This window comes from Capra hircus (genome assembly GCF_001704415.2).
Source record: "Capra hircus breed San Clemente chromosome X unlocalized genomic scaffold, ASM170441v1, whole genome shotgun sequence".
NCBI lineage: Eukaryota > Metazoa > Chordata > Mammalia > Artiodactyla > Bovidae > Capra > Capra hircus.
The window spans coordinates 10,423,236-10,442,421 of NW_017189516.1; the positions used below are offsets into that span (position 1 = coordinate 10,423,236).

General features: G+C 37.1%; 1 protein-coding gene across 5 annotated transcripts in view; it reads right to left on the reverse strand.

Moving 5' to 3' along the window:
* Positions 1–19,186, reverse strand: part of TAF1 (TATA-box binding protein associated factor 1) — a 70,536-nt gene that overhangs the window by 13,009 nt on the left and 38,341 nt on the right. The window contains exon 33 of one of the 5 annotated variants that reach the window (XM_013976405.2): positions 9,201–9,260. The exons of the other annotated variants lie outside the window; for them this stretch is intronic. Within the exon in view, the coding sequence (XP_013831859.1) occupies positions 9,250–9,260 (11 nt within the window). The 3' untranslated portion in view covers positions 9,201–9,249. Of the gene's footprint in view, positions 1–9,200; positions 9,261–19,186 lie in introns of those variants that run through there. 5 annotated transcript variants of the gene reach the window in all.

Consider the following 19,186-nt stretch of genomic DNA (forward strand, 5'->3'; position numbering starts at 1 on the left):
AGTTTTATTTGGCTCACAAAAAATCAGTTCAGGTGGTGATCAGTTTGTGATGTGAAGAAATATCAAATTATTGTATTATATACCTGCAACTAATATATTGTTGTAGGTCAATTATACTTCAATTTAAAAATCACTTCAGTCTGTGAAAACGGATTGAGCTGCGTACTCATACACTTCTGTATGTAAATTACACCTCAATTAAAAGCTTAAAAAGAGCTTAATTAGTTGGCAACATTTAACAATCAAGAGATTTCATATAAAAACCCAAATGTCTGGCTTCTCTCAAAAAATTAAAAGGTGGCAACACACGGTCAGCATTCTCACGCAGCACCAGTGGGCTGATCTGAGTAGCAGCTGCCTCTCTTAGATAAGGCATGTGTTTCACACAGTCCCTACCAGCTCTGCTTGTTTATGCCTGGAGCCTGAAAGCATCTGAGTTGTTATTCCCTGCCTTAAGTGCTTTATAATATTCTTTAATATACTATTTACTCACCTCCTCATTTGTAAAACAAATTTTTGAGTACCTCTAGGTGCCAGGCATAATACACAGACATGACTAAGATACAGACTATATCCTCAAGAAGCTTATGGTCTAGCACAGTGTGCATGTTAGTCACTCAGTCGTGTCCAACTCTTTGCAACCCCATGGACTGTCGCCCTGCCACGCTCCTCTATCCATGGAATTCTGCAGGAGATCTTCCCAAGCCAGGGATCAAACCCAGGTCTCCTGAAATGAAGACAGAGTCTTTACTGTCTGAGCTACCAGGGAGCCCAGTGAGACAGACTATAAACAAATGAGGTGATACAATGCAGTGAAAAAATACATAAGAGGGTTTAGTAGAGGCATACAGGAGGAAGTGACCAATGCTGGGATGGAAGAGGTAAAGAAGAATTAGGAAAGGCTTCATAGAGGAGGTGATCCTTGACTTAAACCTACTATTTATCAGGATGTAAAGTATAAAAAATATACCCCATGTGACATCTTCGTGCCATAACTACATAACTACTCTGAGTATTGTTATTAAGCTATTCTTCCCTGGTGGCTCAGCTGGTAAAGAATATTTCTGCAATGAGGAAGACCCAGGTTCGATCCCTGGATTGGGAAGATCCCCTGGAGAATGAAATGGCAACCCACTCCAGTATTCTTGCCTGGAGAATCCCATGGACAGAAGTGCATGGTGGGCTACAGTCCACAGAGTTGCAAAGAGCTGGACATGAGTGAGCGACTAACGCTTTATATTTTTTATACAAACAAATAAGTTCACTTAAGATTAAATTTCTCACAAGCATAGGTCCATCCACTCTTCACAAAAGATGTAAAATAAAGTTGTATCCTCACACAAGCTGCCTGTGCCAAACCAGAAGGAAAACTTAAGTCAACTAAAAGATATTCAGGACATAAAGACAGCCAGAGCTGGCTCACAGTCAGGAATAGTTTTGAGAGATAGGAGTCCACAGCTCAAGTTTCTGAGTTCTAATCTCCTAAAGCCACCAGTAGGTTGGTCCTCAAAGTACTGATGGAGACAGACTGCAAAAGTTCTCATACAAGCTTTCATGCTGATTAGAAATGCATGATGCTAGATAAAATAGGCTGCATACAAGTCACAGGCTTCCTTTACTGAGCAAGTACATCAGCAGCTTATGGCAGTATCCTGGCTCATACACCTACAAGAACCTGACTCATCGCTAAAATTCCAGCCTACAGATTAATTCAGCTCTTCAGTTCTGAAACTGAAACATAAACCAACCCTTTCAATATCTCAATCTTCTCATTTATAATGCAGGGAAAAATTAATTTTATACATTTGCAAAGTCTTCTCCCTTAAACCACTTTAAAGATGTGACCTCTTCACTCCCCATTTTCTTTGCAACACATAACTCTAAAGAAATATCCACTAATAATACTCCAGAATATAAAAAATATACTTATTTATATAGCTAATACACTTCTCTATGTGTTTTAATTACTAGCTGTGTCTGTTCTCAGTTTTTGACAATCCACACTCTTAGGAATTCAAGCGTTTCAGCTACTTAACTCTACATATATGAAAAGTAACACTGAAGTATTTTTTAATGTTTTTTTTGGTATCCTTTTATTGTAACCTTTTATTTTGTATTGGTGTATAGCCAATTAGCAATATTGTGATAGTTTCAGGTGAACACTGAAGGGACCCAGTCATACATATACATGTATCCATTCTCCCCCAAACTTCCCTCCCATCCAGGCTGCCAGGTAACATTGAGCAGAGCTCCACAGCACTGAAGTATTTTTGATGAAAGATAGAGGCAGAGTTGGCAAACCACTGTTACCACCACCGAAAAAGGATAAAAATACCCAGATATCTATACTTATACCAGAAATTCTTGAATGGGGTGGTAATGAGAGCTCCATGAACCCCCTGAAACTGCAAACAGAATTTTGTATGTAATAGGTATTTTTTTGAGTAGAAGATCTACGCTTTTCCATCAGATTCTCAAAGGGGTCCATAACCACCTCCATGAAGCTAAAAATTGTGCTCTATATTCTGCAGTAATCAGGTGCTTACTAAAAGTAGGATGATCAGCTTCAGGTTTCACAGCTAAGGAAGAAAAGAGCCATCCAGTGAAAACACATACACAGACAACAAGGCCTCTGTGGGAATAATAAAGATGCTGGGGCTATTGTGGGGGAGAAGAGAGTAAATAGAAACTGAGTTTCAATTTCCCAGTCCCTAAAGAATTACTATACAGAAAATCAGAATTTAGCAAGAATAACTTCCAGAATGAAACAAAAATGAATATGAAAGATAAGGCTGTCTATGAATTACCACTGTGTCTTATAAGAGAACAAGTGACCCATTTGCAAAAAAGAAATGTTTTTGTTTGTAAAAAAGAAAAGTTTTGTTTTTCTTCTCTCTCCTTATTTAGTAAATCATGGCAAAGCAGCTTCAAATGTAAAAAAAAATATTTATATTTATACTTTGCCTCATTCATAAGGACTGGCAGTGGCCTACAGAATCATATGTAATTCAAATTCAATGTCCCTAAATAGTGATAATCCCAGTGACAGCTTTGGAAAGTTGATACTTTACTAAAATCAAAGAAAATTCCTTTTGTCATTTCTAAGTTAATTTCGCTCTTTAGTAATGTCAGGAGAAGAAAGCTACAAGCTTTGTAGTTCTAGTAGTGAGATAGCAAACAAATATTACTGCTATCTAAAAGGTTTCAGAGAAAAAATACCATTAAAGTTAAAAAATAAAATCTCAGTAGCAGTAGAAAGCTTTAAAATCAGTGCCAGATTTAATATATATATAAACACTCACATATTTTTTATTGAGGCATAGTTAAGTTACAACATAGTAATTCAAAATTTTATACATTATATTCCCTTTAGTTATAAAATACTGGCTAATATTCCCTGTGCTATACAGTATATCCTTGTACCTTTTTTATACATAGTAGAAGCCACAGTATTTTTTTAATTGAAGTATAGTTGATTTACAACATCGTGATAGTTTTAGGTATACAGCAAGTGATTCATTTATTTATATACATTCTTTTTCAGGTTCTTTTTCATTATTGGTTTTTATAAGATATTGAATATATTAATAGTTCCCGATATTTAGCTATTTTACATATAGCAATGTGTATCTATTAATTTCAAACACCTAATTTATCCCTTCTTCCACCTTTCCCCTTTGGTAATTGTAAGTTTGTTTTCTTTTTTTAATGTTTTATTTATTTATTGACTGTGCTGAGTCTTTGCTGCTGCAAGAGGCTTTCTCTATTCATGGTGCATGGGCTTCTCGTTGTGGTAGGTTCTTTATTGCAGAGCACAGGGTCCAGAGCATGCAGCCTTGGTAGTTGTGGCACACAGGCTTAGTTGCCCCATGGCATGTAGGATCTTCCTGGACCAGGGATTGAACTCGTGTGCCCTGCATTGGCAGGCTGATTCTTAACCACTGGGCTACCAGGGAAGCCCTGTAAGTTTGTTTTCTATGTCTGTGAGTCTATTTCTATTTCGTAAATAAGTTCTTTTGTATCACTTTAGATTTCACATATAAGTAGTATCATATGATTCTTTTTTACGGTTGAGTGATATTCCATTGTGTGTGTGTGTGTAAATTCTTTTTTTATTCATTCATCTGTTGATGGACATTTAAGTTGATTCCATATCTTGGCTGTTGTAAACAGTGCTACTATAAACACTGGGGTGCATATATCTTTTTGAATTAGAGTTTTCATCTTTTCCAGACAAATGCCTAGGAGTACAACTGCTGGATCATATGTAACTCTATTCTTATTTATTCTTTTTTTAAAAAAATTTTTATTGGAGTATAGCTGCTTTACAATGTTGTGTTAGTTTCTGCTGTACAACAAAATGAATCAGCTATATGTATACATATATGTCCTCTTTTTTGGATTTCCTTCCCATTTAAGGTCACCACTGAACATTGAGTAGAATTTTCTGTGCTATACAGGTTCTCATTAGTTATTTTATACATAGTATCAATACTGTATATATGTCAATTCCAATCTCCCAATTCATCCCACCTTGCCCTTCCCCCCATTCCCCTCTGGTATCCATATGTTTGTTCTCTAAGTCTGTGTTTCTATTTCTGCTTTGCAAACTAGTTTATTTTTAGTTTTTAAGGAATCTCCATACTGTTATCCATAATCAGCAGCCACAGCAGTTTTAAAAGCAAAGTAGAAATTCAATTTTTTTTCTGAAGCATTCATAATGCTATACAGTTCATTCTTTTGCCTTTTTGAGTCATATAGAAACAGAATTTACTTAAACAATATCACATACTTAGATGAATGAAAAATTGTCCACAACAATGTCAAGTGAAAATTGTACAACCAAATATATGCTTTCATTTGTTAAAAAAAAAAAAAGGAAAGAAAGAAAGAAAAAATATATGGTATGTATAAAAAAGGCCCAGATGCTTCACACCAAACCCAACGGTACTCTGGAGAACAGGATGGGGAAAGGGGAAGGACAGGGAGATTTTTCCTTTTCACTTTATACAATTTTATATGGTTTGATTTTTTTTTAACTTTTCAGCATGGAAAATTTCAGTTTAAGTTATATACTTGAATTTTACAGACATAATTTGGCAAAGACTTTAAAATACTGATAATCCCAGAGCTGGAGAGGTTGTAGGGAAACAGACATTCTCCTTCACTGTCATTTTTATTATAAACAGGCGCAACCCTTTTAGAACACAATTTTAGAACATCTATCAAAATTTCCTACAAATGTACGAGGATATCAATTATGATACAAATATACATGCTATGGAATACATTAAAAAGAATGATAGAGATTTCTATGTACCAACAATAAGATAGGATCAGTAAAGACGTTAATTCTCTCTAAATTGATCTATAGGTTTAACTCAATTCCTATTAAAATTCCAGCAAGACTTTTTTTGTAGATATAGACAAAATACTTCTAAAATTTATGTGGAAAGGGAGAAGAATAAGAACACAATTTATAAAAAGAATAAAGTGAGAGGAATCACTCTACCTGATGATAACATTTACAGTAGCTTAGCTACAGTAATCACGGCAGTGTGCAGAGGGATAGGTCAGTGGAACAAAATAAACCCAGAAACAGACCCATGCATTTAGCTGATTTTTCACAAAGGTGCTCAGAGCAATTTACTTAAGTAAGAATAGTCTTCTCAACAAACAGTAATGGAACAGTAGAACATCCATTGGCAAAAAGAAAACGAACCTCAATCTAAATCTCATATTGTATATAAATTCAAAATGGATCATGGATTTAAATGTACAACACTAAAACTATAAACTTTTAGAAAAGAAAATATAAGAGGGCTTCCCTGGTGGCTCAGAGGTAAAGAATCCATCTGCCAATGCAAGAGACACGGGTTTGATCCCCAATCTGGGAAGATCCCACATGCTGCAGAGCAGCTAAGCCCATGTACTGCAACTACTGAGTCTGTGCTCTCAAGTCTGGGAACCCCAACTACAGAGCCCATGTGCTGCAACTACTGAAGCCCAAGAGCCCCAGAGCCTCTGCTCTGCAACAAGAGAAGCCACCGCAATGAGAAGCCTGCACACTGCAACTAGAGAGCTGCCCCCACTAGCCACAACTAGAGAAAAGCCTGCACAGCAACGAAGACCTCACAGAGCCAGGAATAAATAAGTAAATAAATAATAAAACTTTTTTTAAAAAGAAGATATAAGAGAAAACCTTTGTGATCCTGGGTAAAGCAACAACTCCTTAGAGACGTACCAGGAGCACAATGCAAAAAGAAAGAACTGATAAATTGGATTTCATCAAAATTAAGCATTTCTGTTCTTCCAAAAATACTGTCCAAAGACTGAAAAGATACAGACTAGAAAAATTCTTTGTAAATCATATCTCTAATAAAGGAAGTGTACCTAGAATACATAAAGAAACCTTAAAGCTCATTAATCATAAGAAAACAATGCAATTAAAACTGGGGCAGGACTTCTCTCATGGCTCAGTGGTAAAGAATCCGCCTGCCAATGCAGGAGACATGTGTTTGATCCCAAGTCCTAGAAGATCCCATATGCAGTGGAGCAACTAAGCCAATACACCATAACTACTGAGCCCACGTGCTGAAACTACAGAAGCCCACACACTCCAGAGCCTGTGCTCCACAACAATAGAAGCCACCACAATGACAAGCTTGCACACCACAACTAGACAGTGGACCCCACTCGCCATAACTGGAGAAAAGCCCAAGCAGCAACAAAGACCCAGAACAGCCAAAAAAAAAAAAAAACACCTGGGGCAAAGAAACAGATACTTCACCAAAGAAAATGCATGGGTGGTAAATATGCACATGAAAAGATATTTAATATCAATAGCCATTAGGGGAATGCAAAATAAAAACACAATGAGAAAGATGAACAGATACAATTTATTTAAATAGTGGTAATACTAAATACTGCAGAGAAACTGTATGATTCGTTCATTGCTGGAAGAAATGCAAAATGGTATAGGCATTTTGGAAAAGAGCATAGCAGTTTCTCACAAAACTACACATATATCTACCATCTCATTCTTGGGCGTTTATCTCAGAGAAAGGAAAATTTACATTCATACAAAATCTTGTACACGAATGTTCATACCAGCTTTACTCACAATGGCAAAATACTGGAGAACTGAATATCTTTCAATGACTGAATGGCTGAACAAACTTCTGGTATGATGAACACTACTCAACAACTTAAAACAGGAACTACTGACACATACAATAATTTGAATGGATCTCAAGAATTATGCTTAGTGAAAAAAAGGTCAATCTCAAAAATTTTGTACTATTCTTTATATAAGATGCTCAAGTATCAAAAGTATAGAGATGGAAAACAGCTAGGTGGTTGCCAGGGAACAAGGAGAAAGGTGCGTGCACGTGGAGGGACAGGAATACAAAGAGGTATCATCAGGGAGTTCTTTTGTGATGACAGACCAGTTCTAAACCTTGATTGTGGTGGTTAGGTGATGGCATAAAACTGCATAAAAAATACACATGCACAGATGAATATAGATTCTTTTCAAGGTGCAAACTGAATAAGGTCTGTAATCTAGTTAATGATAATGCATCAATTTCCTGATTTTGATATTGAACCACAGTTATCTAAGATGTTGCCACTGGAGGAAGGTATATAAAGGGTATACAGGTCTCTATAGACTATTTTTGTAATTTCTTGAGTCTAAAATTATTTCAAAATAGAAGCTTAAAAAAAGAGGATTGGGATATATTCATGAACAAAGAGAGCAAATTACAGAATAATTATCTATAAAAATGTCCATTGTTGCCAAAAGAAAAAAAAGACAAAAGTTAAACTAATGTGTAATTATTTACCATGTTTTGAGTCAAGTACAGAAAACAGTATAAAAGGATACACACCAAACTGTTACCTCTAGGGAATAAAACCACAGAAATAGGAATGTGCAGGTAGGAAGAAACTTTTCTCTTCTTTTTCAGAAGGAAAGATTTATTACTTGCAGCAAGTAAGAACACTGGGGATCTTTCCCAAAGCAGTGTCTCCAGAAGTTTTAATATTTAATTCTATTTCTGTATCATTTGACCTTTTTTATAAGAAGTATGAATTATTAAAGAGGTCTGTTGTTTAGTCACTCAGCCATTCCAGCTCTTCATGACCCCATGGACCATCATGGGATTTTCCAGGCAAGAATACTGGAGTGGGTTGCCATTTCCCTCTCCAATTAAAGAGGTCTATTTGACAAAAATGCAAATGACAGGTTAGAAAGAGGTAAGTCTAGAAGTCTAGGCTGGGATATTGGCTAGGTGACTATTTATTGTAATAATTTAGGCAAAATATAATGAGGGTTTTAGTGATATGCTAGAAGTCAGGGATTTATTCAACAGGAAGAATCAAAAATAACTCTGAGGTTTCCAGCTGCTACTCAGTGATGCTCAGTTCAGTTCAGTTCAGTCGCTCAGTCGTGTCTGACTCTTTGCAACCCCATGGACTGCAGCATGCCACGCTTCCCTGTGATCACCAACTCCCGGAGTTCACCCAAACTCACGTCCATCAAGTTGGTGATGCCATCCAGCCATTTCATCCTCTGTCATCCCCTTCTCCTCCTGCCCCCAATCCCTCCCAGTATCAGAGTCTTTTCCAATGAGTCAACTCTTCGCATGAGGTGGCCAAAGTATTGGAGTTTCAGCTTTAGCATCAGTCCTTCCAATGAACACCCAGGACTGATCTGCTTTAGGATGGACTGGCTGGATCTCCTTGCAGTCCAAGGGACTCTTAAGAGTCTTCTCCAACACCACAGTTCAAAAGCATCAATTCTTCGGCGGTCAGCTTTCTTTATAGCTCAACTCTCGCATCCATACATGACCACTGGAAAAACCACAGCCTTGACTAGATGGACCTTTGTTGGCAAAGTAATCTCTCTGCTTTTTAATATGCTGTCTAGGTTGGTCATAACTTTACTTCCAAGAAGCAAGGGTCTTTTAATTTCATGGCTGCAGTCACCATCTGCAGTGATTTTGGAGTCCAGGAAAATAAAGTCAGCCAATGTTTCCACTGTTTCCCCATCTATTTCCCATGAAGTGATGGGACCAGATGCCATGACCTTAGTTTTCTGAATGTTGAGCTTTAAGCCAACTTTTCCACTCTCCTCTTTCACTTTCATCAAGAGGCTTTTTAGTTCCTCTTCACTTTCTGCCATAAGGGTGGTGTCATCTGCATATCTGAGGTTATTGATATTTCTCCCGGCATGATGCTAGTAACTCATTAAATCCAGACTGGAAACAGTAAAGGAGTGAGTCAAGTAAAGGACAGAGGGAGAAAGTTGGAATAGAGAAGGATAGTAAAATATTCAGTTTGAAGCATGCTTCAAGTTCCACTGGGACATCCAAGAGGAAATGTTCAGCAGGTGGTTGGGATATATATAGATCTTTGCCCAGAATAGAGTTGAGAGTCATCAGAAAGAGGTGGTGGTTAAACTTGTAGTAACAGGCAGAATAACATTCAGTAAAGGAGACTGAAAAGTAATGGTCTAAGAGGTAAGAGGAAAGTAAGAGCTGAAAGTTGTCATGAAGCCAGTCATACTATAATTTCAAGGAAGAAATGCTCAGTGATGTCAAAGAGTGGGGTGAGGTAAAGATAAGGACTGGAAAGTGCCCACTATACCTGGCAATTATGTGATCCTGTTCACTTGGTATGCTTGGCAGGGTAGAAACTAGATTAAAGCTGAGTGAGACATGAATGGCAGGTAAAGAATAGGAGAGACACATTACATGTTCATTTAAAAAGAAAAAAAAAAATTCTGATCCATGCTACAACATGGATGGTTGAACCTTGGAAGCATTATGCAAAGTGAAATAAAAGCCAGATACAAAAGGACAAATATTCTATTTATTGTATGAGTCTACTCATATGAGATACCTAGAAGAGGCAAATTCACTGAAAGAAAGTAGAATAGAGTTTACCAAGAACTGGGGGAATGGGAGAATGGGGATACTGAGCTTCTGTTTGGGATAAAGAAATGGTTCTGGGAACCAATAGTGGTGATGGTTGCACAACATTATGAATGTACTTAATGCCAGCGAATTATAAACTTAAAAATGGTTGAAAAGGTAAATTTTTATGTCATGTATATTTTACCACAATAAAAACAAACAAAAAGTCAGCTATGAAAAGAATGGATGGTAGCAAGGGGCTGAAGCGATATCAAAAGAGATTTTATTCTCTTTAATTATGTGAGACTTAACCTCTATGTAGGAATACTTATACCTTGGCCCCAAGCTAAGGAATGTTGTTGACAGAAAAAAAGAACCTTAATATTTATTAATGGCCAAACTTACAGACTTAGAAACTAGTATACAAAAATACTTTAAGCATTATATTAACCTGTTAACAATACTATTTTTCAAACTGACTGAAACCTTTAGATTTAATAACCACTTTGCAGGAGGGGAGCACATGTACAATAGTGCAAAACTTTTAAATTAGCCAGGAATAAACTCAACAACAAAAAAAAGTAGATGCTCAATAGCAATAAAAACTATAAAATATATAGAAATAAACAAAAGATGCCTAGAAATTATACAACATAACCTAAAAGTCTTTACTGACAAAGGTAAAAGAACATGTGAATAAATGAAGAAACATGAGCTTCTAGATGGAGAAACATAGTACAAAGATATACATTCTCTTCAAATTAATCCATAAATTAAAATAAGATTTCAAAATTATCTGTCTGTCACTGACAAGTTAGAATTTAACAAAATGATCCTAGAGTTTATTTAGGCTAATTGGGGAAAGATAGTCACATCAGAGGAATTTAAAATTATACAGTCTGAATGATAATCAGAGACACTATCTGGTGATAATAGTGTAGATTAGATAAACAGATAAATAAAACAGAAAGCTCCAAAATAGGTTAAAGAATATATAAGAATCTACTACATGATAAAGGTAGCATTTTGTACTAATGTACAAATGGACAGACCATTCCATAAGTACAACTTGGACACTTTGGCTAATTCTTTGGAAGAGAAAATAAGTTAGGTATTTACCTTATATCTTAGATTCTATTTTTAAAAATCAGTAAATGTTTAAATACTATACATATTAGAAGAAAATATAGTTGGTTATCTCAGAGTAGGGAAGGTCTTTTAAACAATTATACAGAAATCTAAACAGCAAAGACTGATAAATATAACTACATAAAAATGAAATTTCTATGTCAGAAAATACAATACACCTAAAGACCTTCTTGGGCACAACAGAGTAATTGCTACTGAATTAGTCTTCCCACTGTTACCAGAAAACTGCAAAAAAACAAATGAAATAACTGTTTCTGACCAGGAAGTATAGGACTGTCATTTTTGAGAGAAAGGAAATAAAGGAAGTGAGCCCTACAATTGTCCTTGGCTTTCTGCTGAATCCAAGAAAAGCACAGCAGTCTGACTAAGCCATAGAAACAGATACTGGAGTTTGAGGAGCCTAGAACAGTTAGAAATTGCAGGACAGAACTGGAGAGGCAGGAACTCCACAGACAATCTAAGATCTGCAGAAAAGCTCTTAAATCTTTGGCTGAATGCTAAGCTGCACGTGTGTATATGATGAGCTCCACAAAAGAGTCCTATACACAGAACTATTAGAGATCACACAGGGTTGGGAGTTACTCAAACAAAAGTGTAGAAAAAAACTTCCCTGGAGATTTTTTGGGTAAATTTATTGTTTTATCTAATCTAGATTGTAGGGTCCTGCTGAACATTCTAAAACTTCAGGCACTGAGATTTTATGATACGTGATCTACTTATCATAGGTATGATGGTTTCTTATTAATTTTTGGTTTGAAGAACACTGGAGGAGGAACTTGTTAGGAAATTCTTTGGGAAAAGGGGTTTCATCACGAATAGTTTGGCATCATCTATTTGTACAGACTATGCGGGCATGTGTGAGTGCTCAGTCATGTCCAACTCTCTGCAACCCCATTGACTGTAGTCCACCAGGCTCCTCTGTCCATGGGATTCTCCAGGCAAGGATACTGGAGTGGGTTGCCATGCATTCCTCCAGGGGATCTTCCCGACCCAAGGATCAAACTTGTGTCTCCTGTCTCCTGCACTGGCAGGTGGATTCTTTACCACTGAGCCACCTGGGAAGCCCACAGACTATGCAGTTTATCTTAAATTTAATCAAACATTAAGTATTAAGGCCTCTGGCAACTACTTTACGGTTTTGCTAAGACAGGTATAAAGTTTGGGTTGTGTTTTTCAGACAGGATTTCTTTATCTGTATCATTCTCACTGACATGGAATGTTATTTGACTTTTAAGACTATTGTGAATAGTTCTAATCCCAAGTTTTGGGTTTCTCTGATTATTAATGTTCCTTCAAATATAATCTGAACATGAACAGAGGCTCTGTGATTGATTCAGCACCTATGTGGTAGCTGAACAGACCCCCTAGAAGCTTGAACACTAGTGTGCAGTCTATCACCACCACCTCGAGTACAAGACCTGAGTCCTCCAACATGTACTGCATACTTGTAGGTGAAGTATCACTTGTTGCCTGATGATCCTAACCTTAGTGCTAAGCATTCTAGCTATGTACAACTTAGCTCATATGTTATATACATGATAATGAAAGTATGTAAAATGCTATAGAAATATGCCATATGCAATGTGGTATGTGTGAAGAATTTGAATGGAAAGGGTCAAAATAATGTTAACCAGAGATACCATTCTACTAACTTTGCTAGAAAATTTTTTGAAATCAAAATGTTAAAGCAGGGAATAGATTCCACATGGACTTTATTACTATTAATTAGAAATAGAGGCAGGTTCATATCTGGCCAAACCAACACAGTTTTAAATAAAAGTATTATTTTGTATATAGTACCTGATGGTAGGAAACATCTCATATGTGCCTTCAACTCCATTATGGATATCCTTTTAGCACACAAAAAAGATCACATTTCTTATCTCATGACACCACTACCCCTTTCTGCCCTATTCAGAGGTTTCTTATACTCTCACCCACTGGTTAAGGATAAGGGGAAGACAGCCTTCTAGACTGTCTACTGCTGCTACCAAATTATCATTTACTTTCCCTTGGGGGAAAAAAAAAATTCCTCCTACTTTGAGGCTTGTTCTCTACCATGCCAGAGGTTGAAAACGAGTTGCCTTGGAGCTAGATTTGGCCGGTAGATAGATGCTTTTATTTGGCTTTCAGAGTTAAAAATTTTTTCTAAACTATTTGCAAATATGTAAAAATGGGAAATGTCACAGGTACACAAAATCCAGATTTTTAGCTTCTCCTGAAAAATTAAGATACCAAGTGACATGGATACTCATTTCCTTAGGAAACAATCAGATGCAGTAAAGTACAAGCTTCTTTAGATGGAATATACATACTCTTCCAATTTACCTCAATCCACACTTGGCCCACTGCAACTCATTTACATTACTAGCCTGGATCCTATAGGCCACTTGAGTTTGAGATCTCTGCTCTTCACCTTTACTCACCATCATTAACCAACTCACATTCACCAAGGACTTATACACCTGGCACAATCTTCTTGGCTCCAAATCCCTCTCCACTATGATGGGTTACTCTAATGTTCATATGTACCACCTATCTAAAATCCTTGTAAATCTTCATGCCAATGGTTTGCACCTCCATTCCAGCCAAACATATCCATGGCTATATCTAGAATGCTGTCTTTACTGCTAACTGTTAAGCAGATTTTACTGCTTAACCTCTGAAAGTTTCAATTCCAATATCCTACATTTCCTTATCACAGCCTTGTATCCGTCCAGTCTCTTCATTCTCTCTCATCCAAAGGAAACTTGCATCCCCATTAAATCCTGTCTCTATCAGGCCTCTCCTAACTTTAGTTCAAAAACTAAGGCAATGTACAGCAGTATACAAAAGTAAGCTATAGGACTGTTGTTATTTATCTTTCTTCACCAGGAGGTGGGGGTGGGGGGATTTAAAATAACTTGGTAAGAAATTTGAAACATGTTAAACTATAACAGATTTTCCCTAATACAAAATTTGTATTAATTCAAACCTTTATCTACATTTCTCTTCAAATTCTCTCTCCCACCACCTCACTCATTCTTAGCAAAAGACCGTTTGCTATTTTGCAGAGAAAATGAGACACTACTGGGCAGAAACATTCTCAATGTATACATTCCCATTCTCACAGGGATCTTATCTCATATTCTTTATTTTCTTCTCTTTCATCTATACAAAGATCCCCTCTGTCCAACTGACTTGTCCCTTCTAACACATTGATTACAGTCTTCCTTCTTCCCTTCTTAGGCAAATTTCACCCTCCACTTTTTAAATTCTCATTCACTCATATCCTCTGTAGTCTGGCTTTTGATTCTACCACTGCACTGAACTAGCTCTTCTAATGACCATTCTCTTTGGTCTTCTCTGTAGCACTTGATCTGTTGGCCATTTTCCTATTCTCTAGGCTTCTAGAGCATTACTCTCTTCTGGTTTTCCTTTTTTTTATCCTGGTCACTCCCCAGTATTCTCCACCCTATCCCTTAAATGCTGGTTTGGTATCTGTCAAATATATTCTCATCCTACATTCTCTCTTAACAGTGGTTCTTAACCTTTTTGGGTCACATATAACTTTGAAAATCTGATAAAGCTATGGTCTTTCTACCCAGAAAGACATACAAGTGTATTTCAGCTACAGCATCAGGGGGTTCAAGGAATGTACCTGACTCCCTATTTGAACTCATCCACTTATATTTTTATATGCTGATGATTTGAAAAAATATCCATATATACAAACAGTACAGACTTCTCTTCTGAGCTCTAGACCTCTATTATCTACTCAAAGTCTTTACTTGGATATCCTACCTCAATACAACACAGCCCAAATTGAACTCTACCACTTTTCCTCCAAAACTACTCCTCCTTTATTTCCTATTATAGTCAGCCCTCTGTATCCATGGGTGCCACAATGATGGAATCACTGAGCAAAAACATTTGTGAAAAAAATTTCAGAAAGTTCCAAATTGCAAAACTTGATTTTTCTGCACACTGGAAACTATTTACATTGTATTTATAACTATTTACATAGCATTTACATTGTATAGGTATTGTAAGTAATCTAGAAATGATTTAAAGTATATGGGAGAATGTGTGACAGTTAGATGCAGATACTATGCCAATTTATAAGTGACTTGAGCATCTACAGATTTTGGTATCCCTGGGAGTCTGGACATCGAGGGACGACTATATTAGTCAATGATACCACCAGTTTGCCCAAGTCAGAATTCTGAATGTCATCTGACTTATCCACCCTTCCAAAAACCAGATTTTTTAAATTAACAAAAGTACTTCATTCTCAATTAAAAAAAATTCAAACACCTAAGTACAAAAAAGCATAAAGTGAAGATTATCCTCCACCTCTCCCTTTAGTAATTCTGCCTTATGACAACAATTGAACTAAATAGTGACTGAGCCCTTTAGATGGGCTTTTCAGTTCATCATTACTACTGAGCCCATTTCACTCATTTATGTTACCTGTCTGGCCTCCATAGGATATAAATTTACAAATCCTTCTGTATATACTGTTGAGTGATCTAGTTTACATCAATACATATCTTGGATATATTTGGGTATCAGCATATACAAGATACAGCTTTATTTGTTAGCTAATCTACTATTCTGATGGCTAAACAGTATGTACCACAGTTTAACTATTAATTATTTCTTATTGTTGGATATTTTAGAATGCTGTTTTCTTAATTACAAAGTTGCAGTTACAACCATATGTACATTTGCACATATGCCTTTGCAAACTTGTATGAATATTCCTTTGAGATGAACTTGCTTAGTCAAAGGGAATATACATTTATTGTCCTCTAAAAAGTTTATACCAATTTATGTTTTCACCAAGGAAACAGGAGTACTTGGCATCATTTTTAATTCTCCCTGTCCTTTACCTTGGAGAAGGCAATGGCAACCTACTCCAATACTCTTGCCTGGAAAATCCCATGGATGGAGGAGCCTGGTAGAGTGCAGTCTATGGGGTCGCAAAGAGTCGGACACGACTGAGCAACTTCACTTTCACGCATTGGAGAAGGAAATGGCAACCCACTCCAGTGTTCTTGCCTGGAGAATCCCAGGGACGGGAGAGCCTGGTGGGCTGCCGTCTACGGGGTCGCACACGACTGAAGTGACTTAGCAGCAGTCCTTTACCTATACCCTCAATTTCCAACCATTTATGAAGGTTATCAATTCTATTTCCTCAGTATCTCTACCATCTGTCCCCATCTTTCCATTTTTATTGCTTCATAACTTAGTTCAAGCTCTCAGTGCTTTAACTTGGATGGTTGTCAATAGTTTCTTTATTGGTGATTTGTCCTTTTAAAGGCTTAGTGAGACATACTAGGCACCTTTCATGATTTGGCCCCACCTAACTTCATTGGAAGGACTGATGCTAAAGCTGAAACTCCAATACTTTGGCCACCTCATGCGAAGAGTTGACTCACTGGAAAAGACTCTGATGCTGGGAGGGATTGGGGGCAGGAGGAGAAGGGGACGACAGAGGATGAGATGGCTGGATGGCATCACTGACTCGATGGACGTCAGTCTAAGTGAACTCCGGGAGTTGGTGATGGACAGGGAGGCCTGGCGTGCTGTGATTCATGGGGTCGCAAAGAGTTGGACACGACTGAGTGACTGAACTGAACTGAACTTTAAAAACACCTTTATTAACACCCAAACTAGCTCCCACTCTGCACCATACCCAAACTCAACTTTTTGCACTTCCCTGTCCAAGGTGCTCTCATCTTTCTAGCATTTGCACTCTCTATCTGGAAGTTCTTCCCTACTTTTCTCCACTTGACTATCTGCTCAGCACAGCAGGTGCTCAATAAAGAATTAGCTGCAATAATCATCATCCTTTAAATTTTACTCAAAAACTATCTCCTCTCGAAAGAGTTTCCTGCTTTCCATACCAGTAGAAAACTTGGAAAACTACAAAAGATGAACATGAAGATAATCCTAACCTTACATCTCAGAAATAACCACTATTATCATCACTTTTTTTAAAAATGTATGTATCTTTTCATAAAAAGCATAACTGAGATGAAATTAAAGTGATGTGTTTTACTTTTCTCACTTAACATTCTAAGCACTTTTGTCATTAGTTTTTTAGAATAAGCTTTCAATCTTTACACAATAATCTATCATGCAGGTGGCACACTAACTAGTCATTCCCTTTACATTAACCATTCAAGTTATTTCTCATTAATATAAATGACATTATTGTGAATAGCTTTTTCTGTATCTCTGATTAGGACAGATTATCTTACTACATGCTAAGCACTTACAATCATTATTTCCTGTAATCCTCACTGTAGCCCTCTGAGGAGGGTATTATTATTTCCCCCATTTTACAGATGAGAAAGCAGAGTCTAAGTTGCTTGTCCAAAGTCATACTGCTATGAAGTTGGGGCGGGGGGCAATATTCAAGTCTACCTGACTATAAGATCTGTTCACTTAACTATTTTTAAGTCTCAGTGCTGTCAAAGAGCTTTCTAGAAATGTCTCATAATTTTATACTGCATATGTAAGAGTACCTACCTGACTAGCATTTTGAATACTTCCATTAAAAAAGAAACCAATCTCATCTAATAGGCAAAAAAAAAAGATAGTTTATCTGCTTCAATTTTCATTTCTTTGATTACCAGATACAACTGAATATTTATTCATTTTTATTTTGCATTTAATTTTTATCTTGTGATTTGTCTACTGCCCTCTGCTCATTCCAATTAGCATCTTCTGGGTTTTTCTTCTTATTGCCTTACCTAAGCTCCTCATAAACCTGCCCTCTATCTTAAGGCAGCTATCCCCAGGCCAAGCATCATCTCTGTAACATTCCTGCTTGCTTATTACTTGTTATATTCATTTTAAGACACCTGTGAGGCTGCTAACTTCTATTGCCAGAATTTGGGCTGACTAGCTTTTGGTATTTTCAGGAAACAATAATGGAAAGATAAATGACCTGTGTTTCCACTTTATAATCAGCAATAAGAAGGGTACAAGGGACAAAGTAGATTCTTTTAACCCAACCTAGATGGAATAAACTAGAAGGCTCATCTCCTACCACTTCTCTTAATGAAATATATAGGTTCTAGCCAAGTTCAGTTCCCTGAACTTGCCCTGTTCTTTCATTCCTCCATGATATTCTATCCTCTATACCCATAATACCCATTTTCTCATCTGTCTTTCCGGTTGTCCCCTCCTTCACCTCCTCCTCCTAATTCTCTGTCCCTTCTGATGAACTTAACAGCCACACTACTTGGGCTGCTGAATACTGTAGGAGAAAAGTCATATAGACATGCAGATTTTTAGTTGAGACCTCAGTATGCTAGGCAATGCTCTTAAATTCCCTTAGCTCCCTCTTCTTTTTTGCTTCACAAGCTACATGGGATTGTCATTTTGCTGCTTAATTCTTTCAGTGTTCTTCCATTTAGGATAAAGTAAAGGAAATCAGTTCTGAATATTCATTGGAAGGACTGATGCTGAAGCTGAAGCTCCAATACTTTAACCATCTGATGCCAAGAAGCTGACTCACTGGAAAAGACCCTGATGCTGGGCAAGACTCAAGGCAGGAGAAGGGGACAACAGATGGTGAGATGGTTGGATGGCATCATCGACTCAATGGACATGAGTTTGAGAAGCTCTGCCAGTTGGTGATGGACAGGGAAGCCTGGCGTGCTGCAGTCCATGGGGTCGCAAATAGTCAGACATGACTGAGTGACTGAACTGAAAAACTCTTAAGTATGATATATGGCATACACTAGGTCCTCTTATGATTTGACATCTACTTATCTACACATAACCCGTCATTCACTACATTTAACTCTACACTTAATTGCAACCCCAATAACTCATTTCTTAAACTCAAGATGTAATTTCAGGCTTCTGAGGCTTCACATATTGCTATTCTCTCTGCCTATAATGCTGTCTTCTCCACATCCTTTGCTCAGTAAACTCCACTGATCCTTTAGAACTCAGCTTAAGAAAATTCTATTATAGGAAGCTTCCTCTCATCCCACTCTGATTAAGATATTTTGTTTCTGTTTTACTTTGGCACTCTGTGCATGCATCTAGCATTACAACAAGTTCTGTGATTTTTCTTTTGTTTTCCCAACTAAACTATAACCAATTTGGGGGCAGAG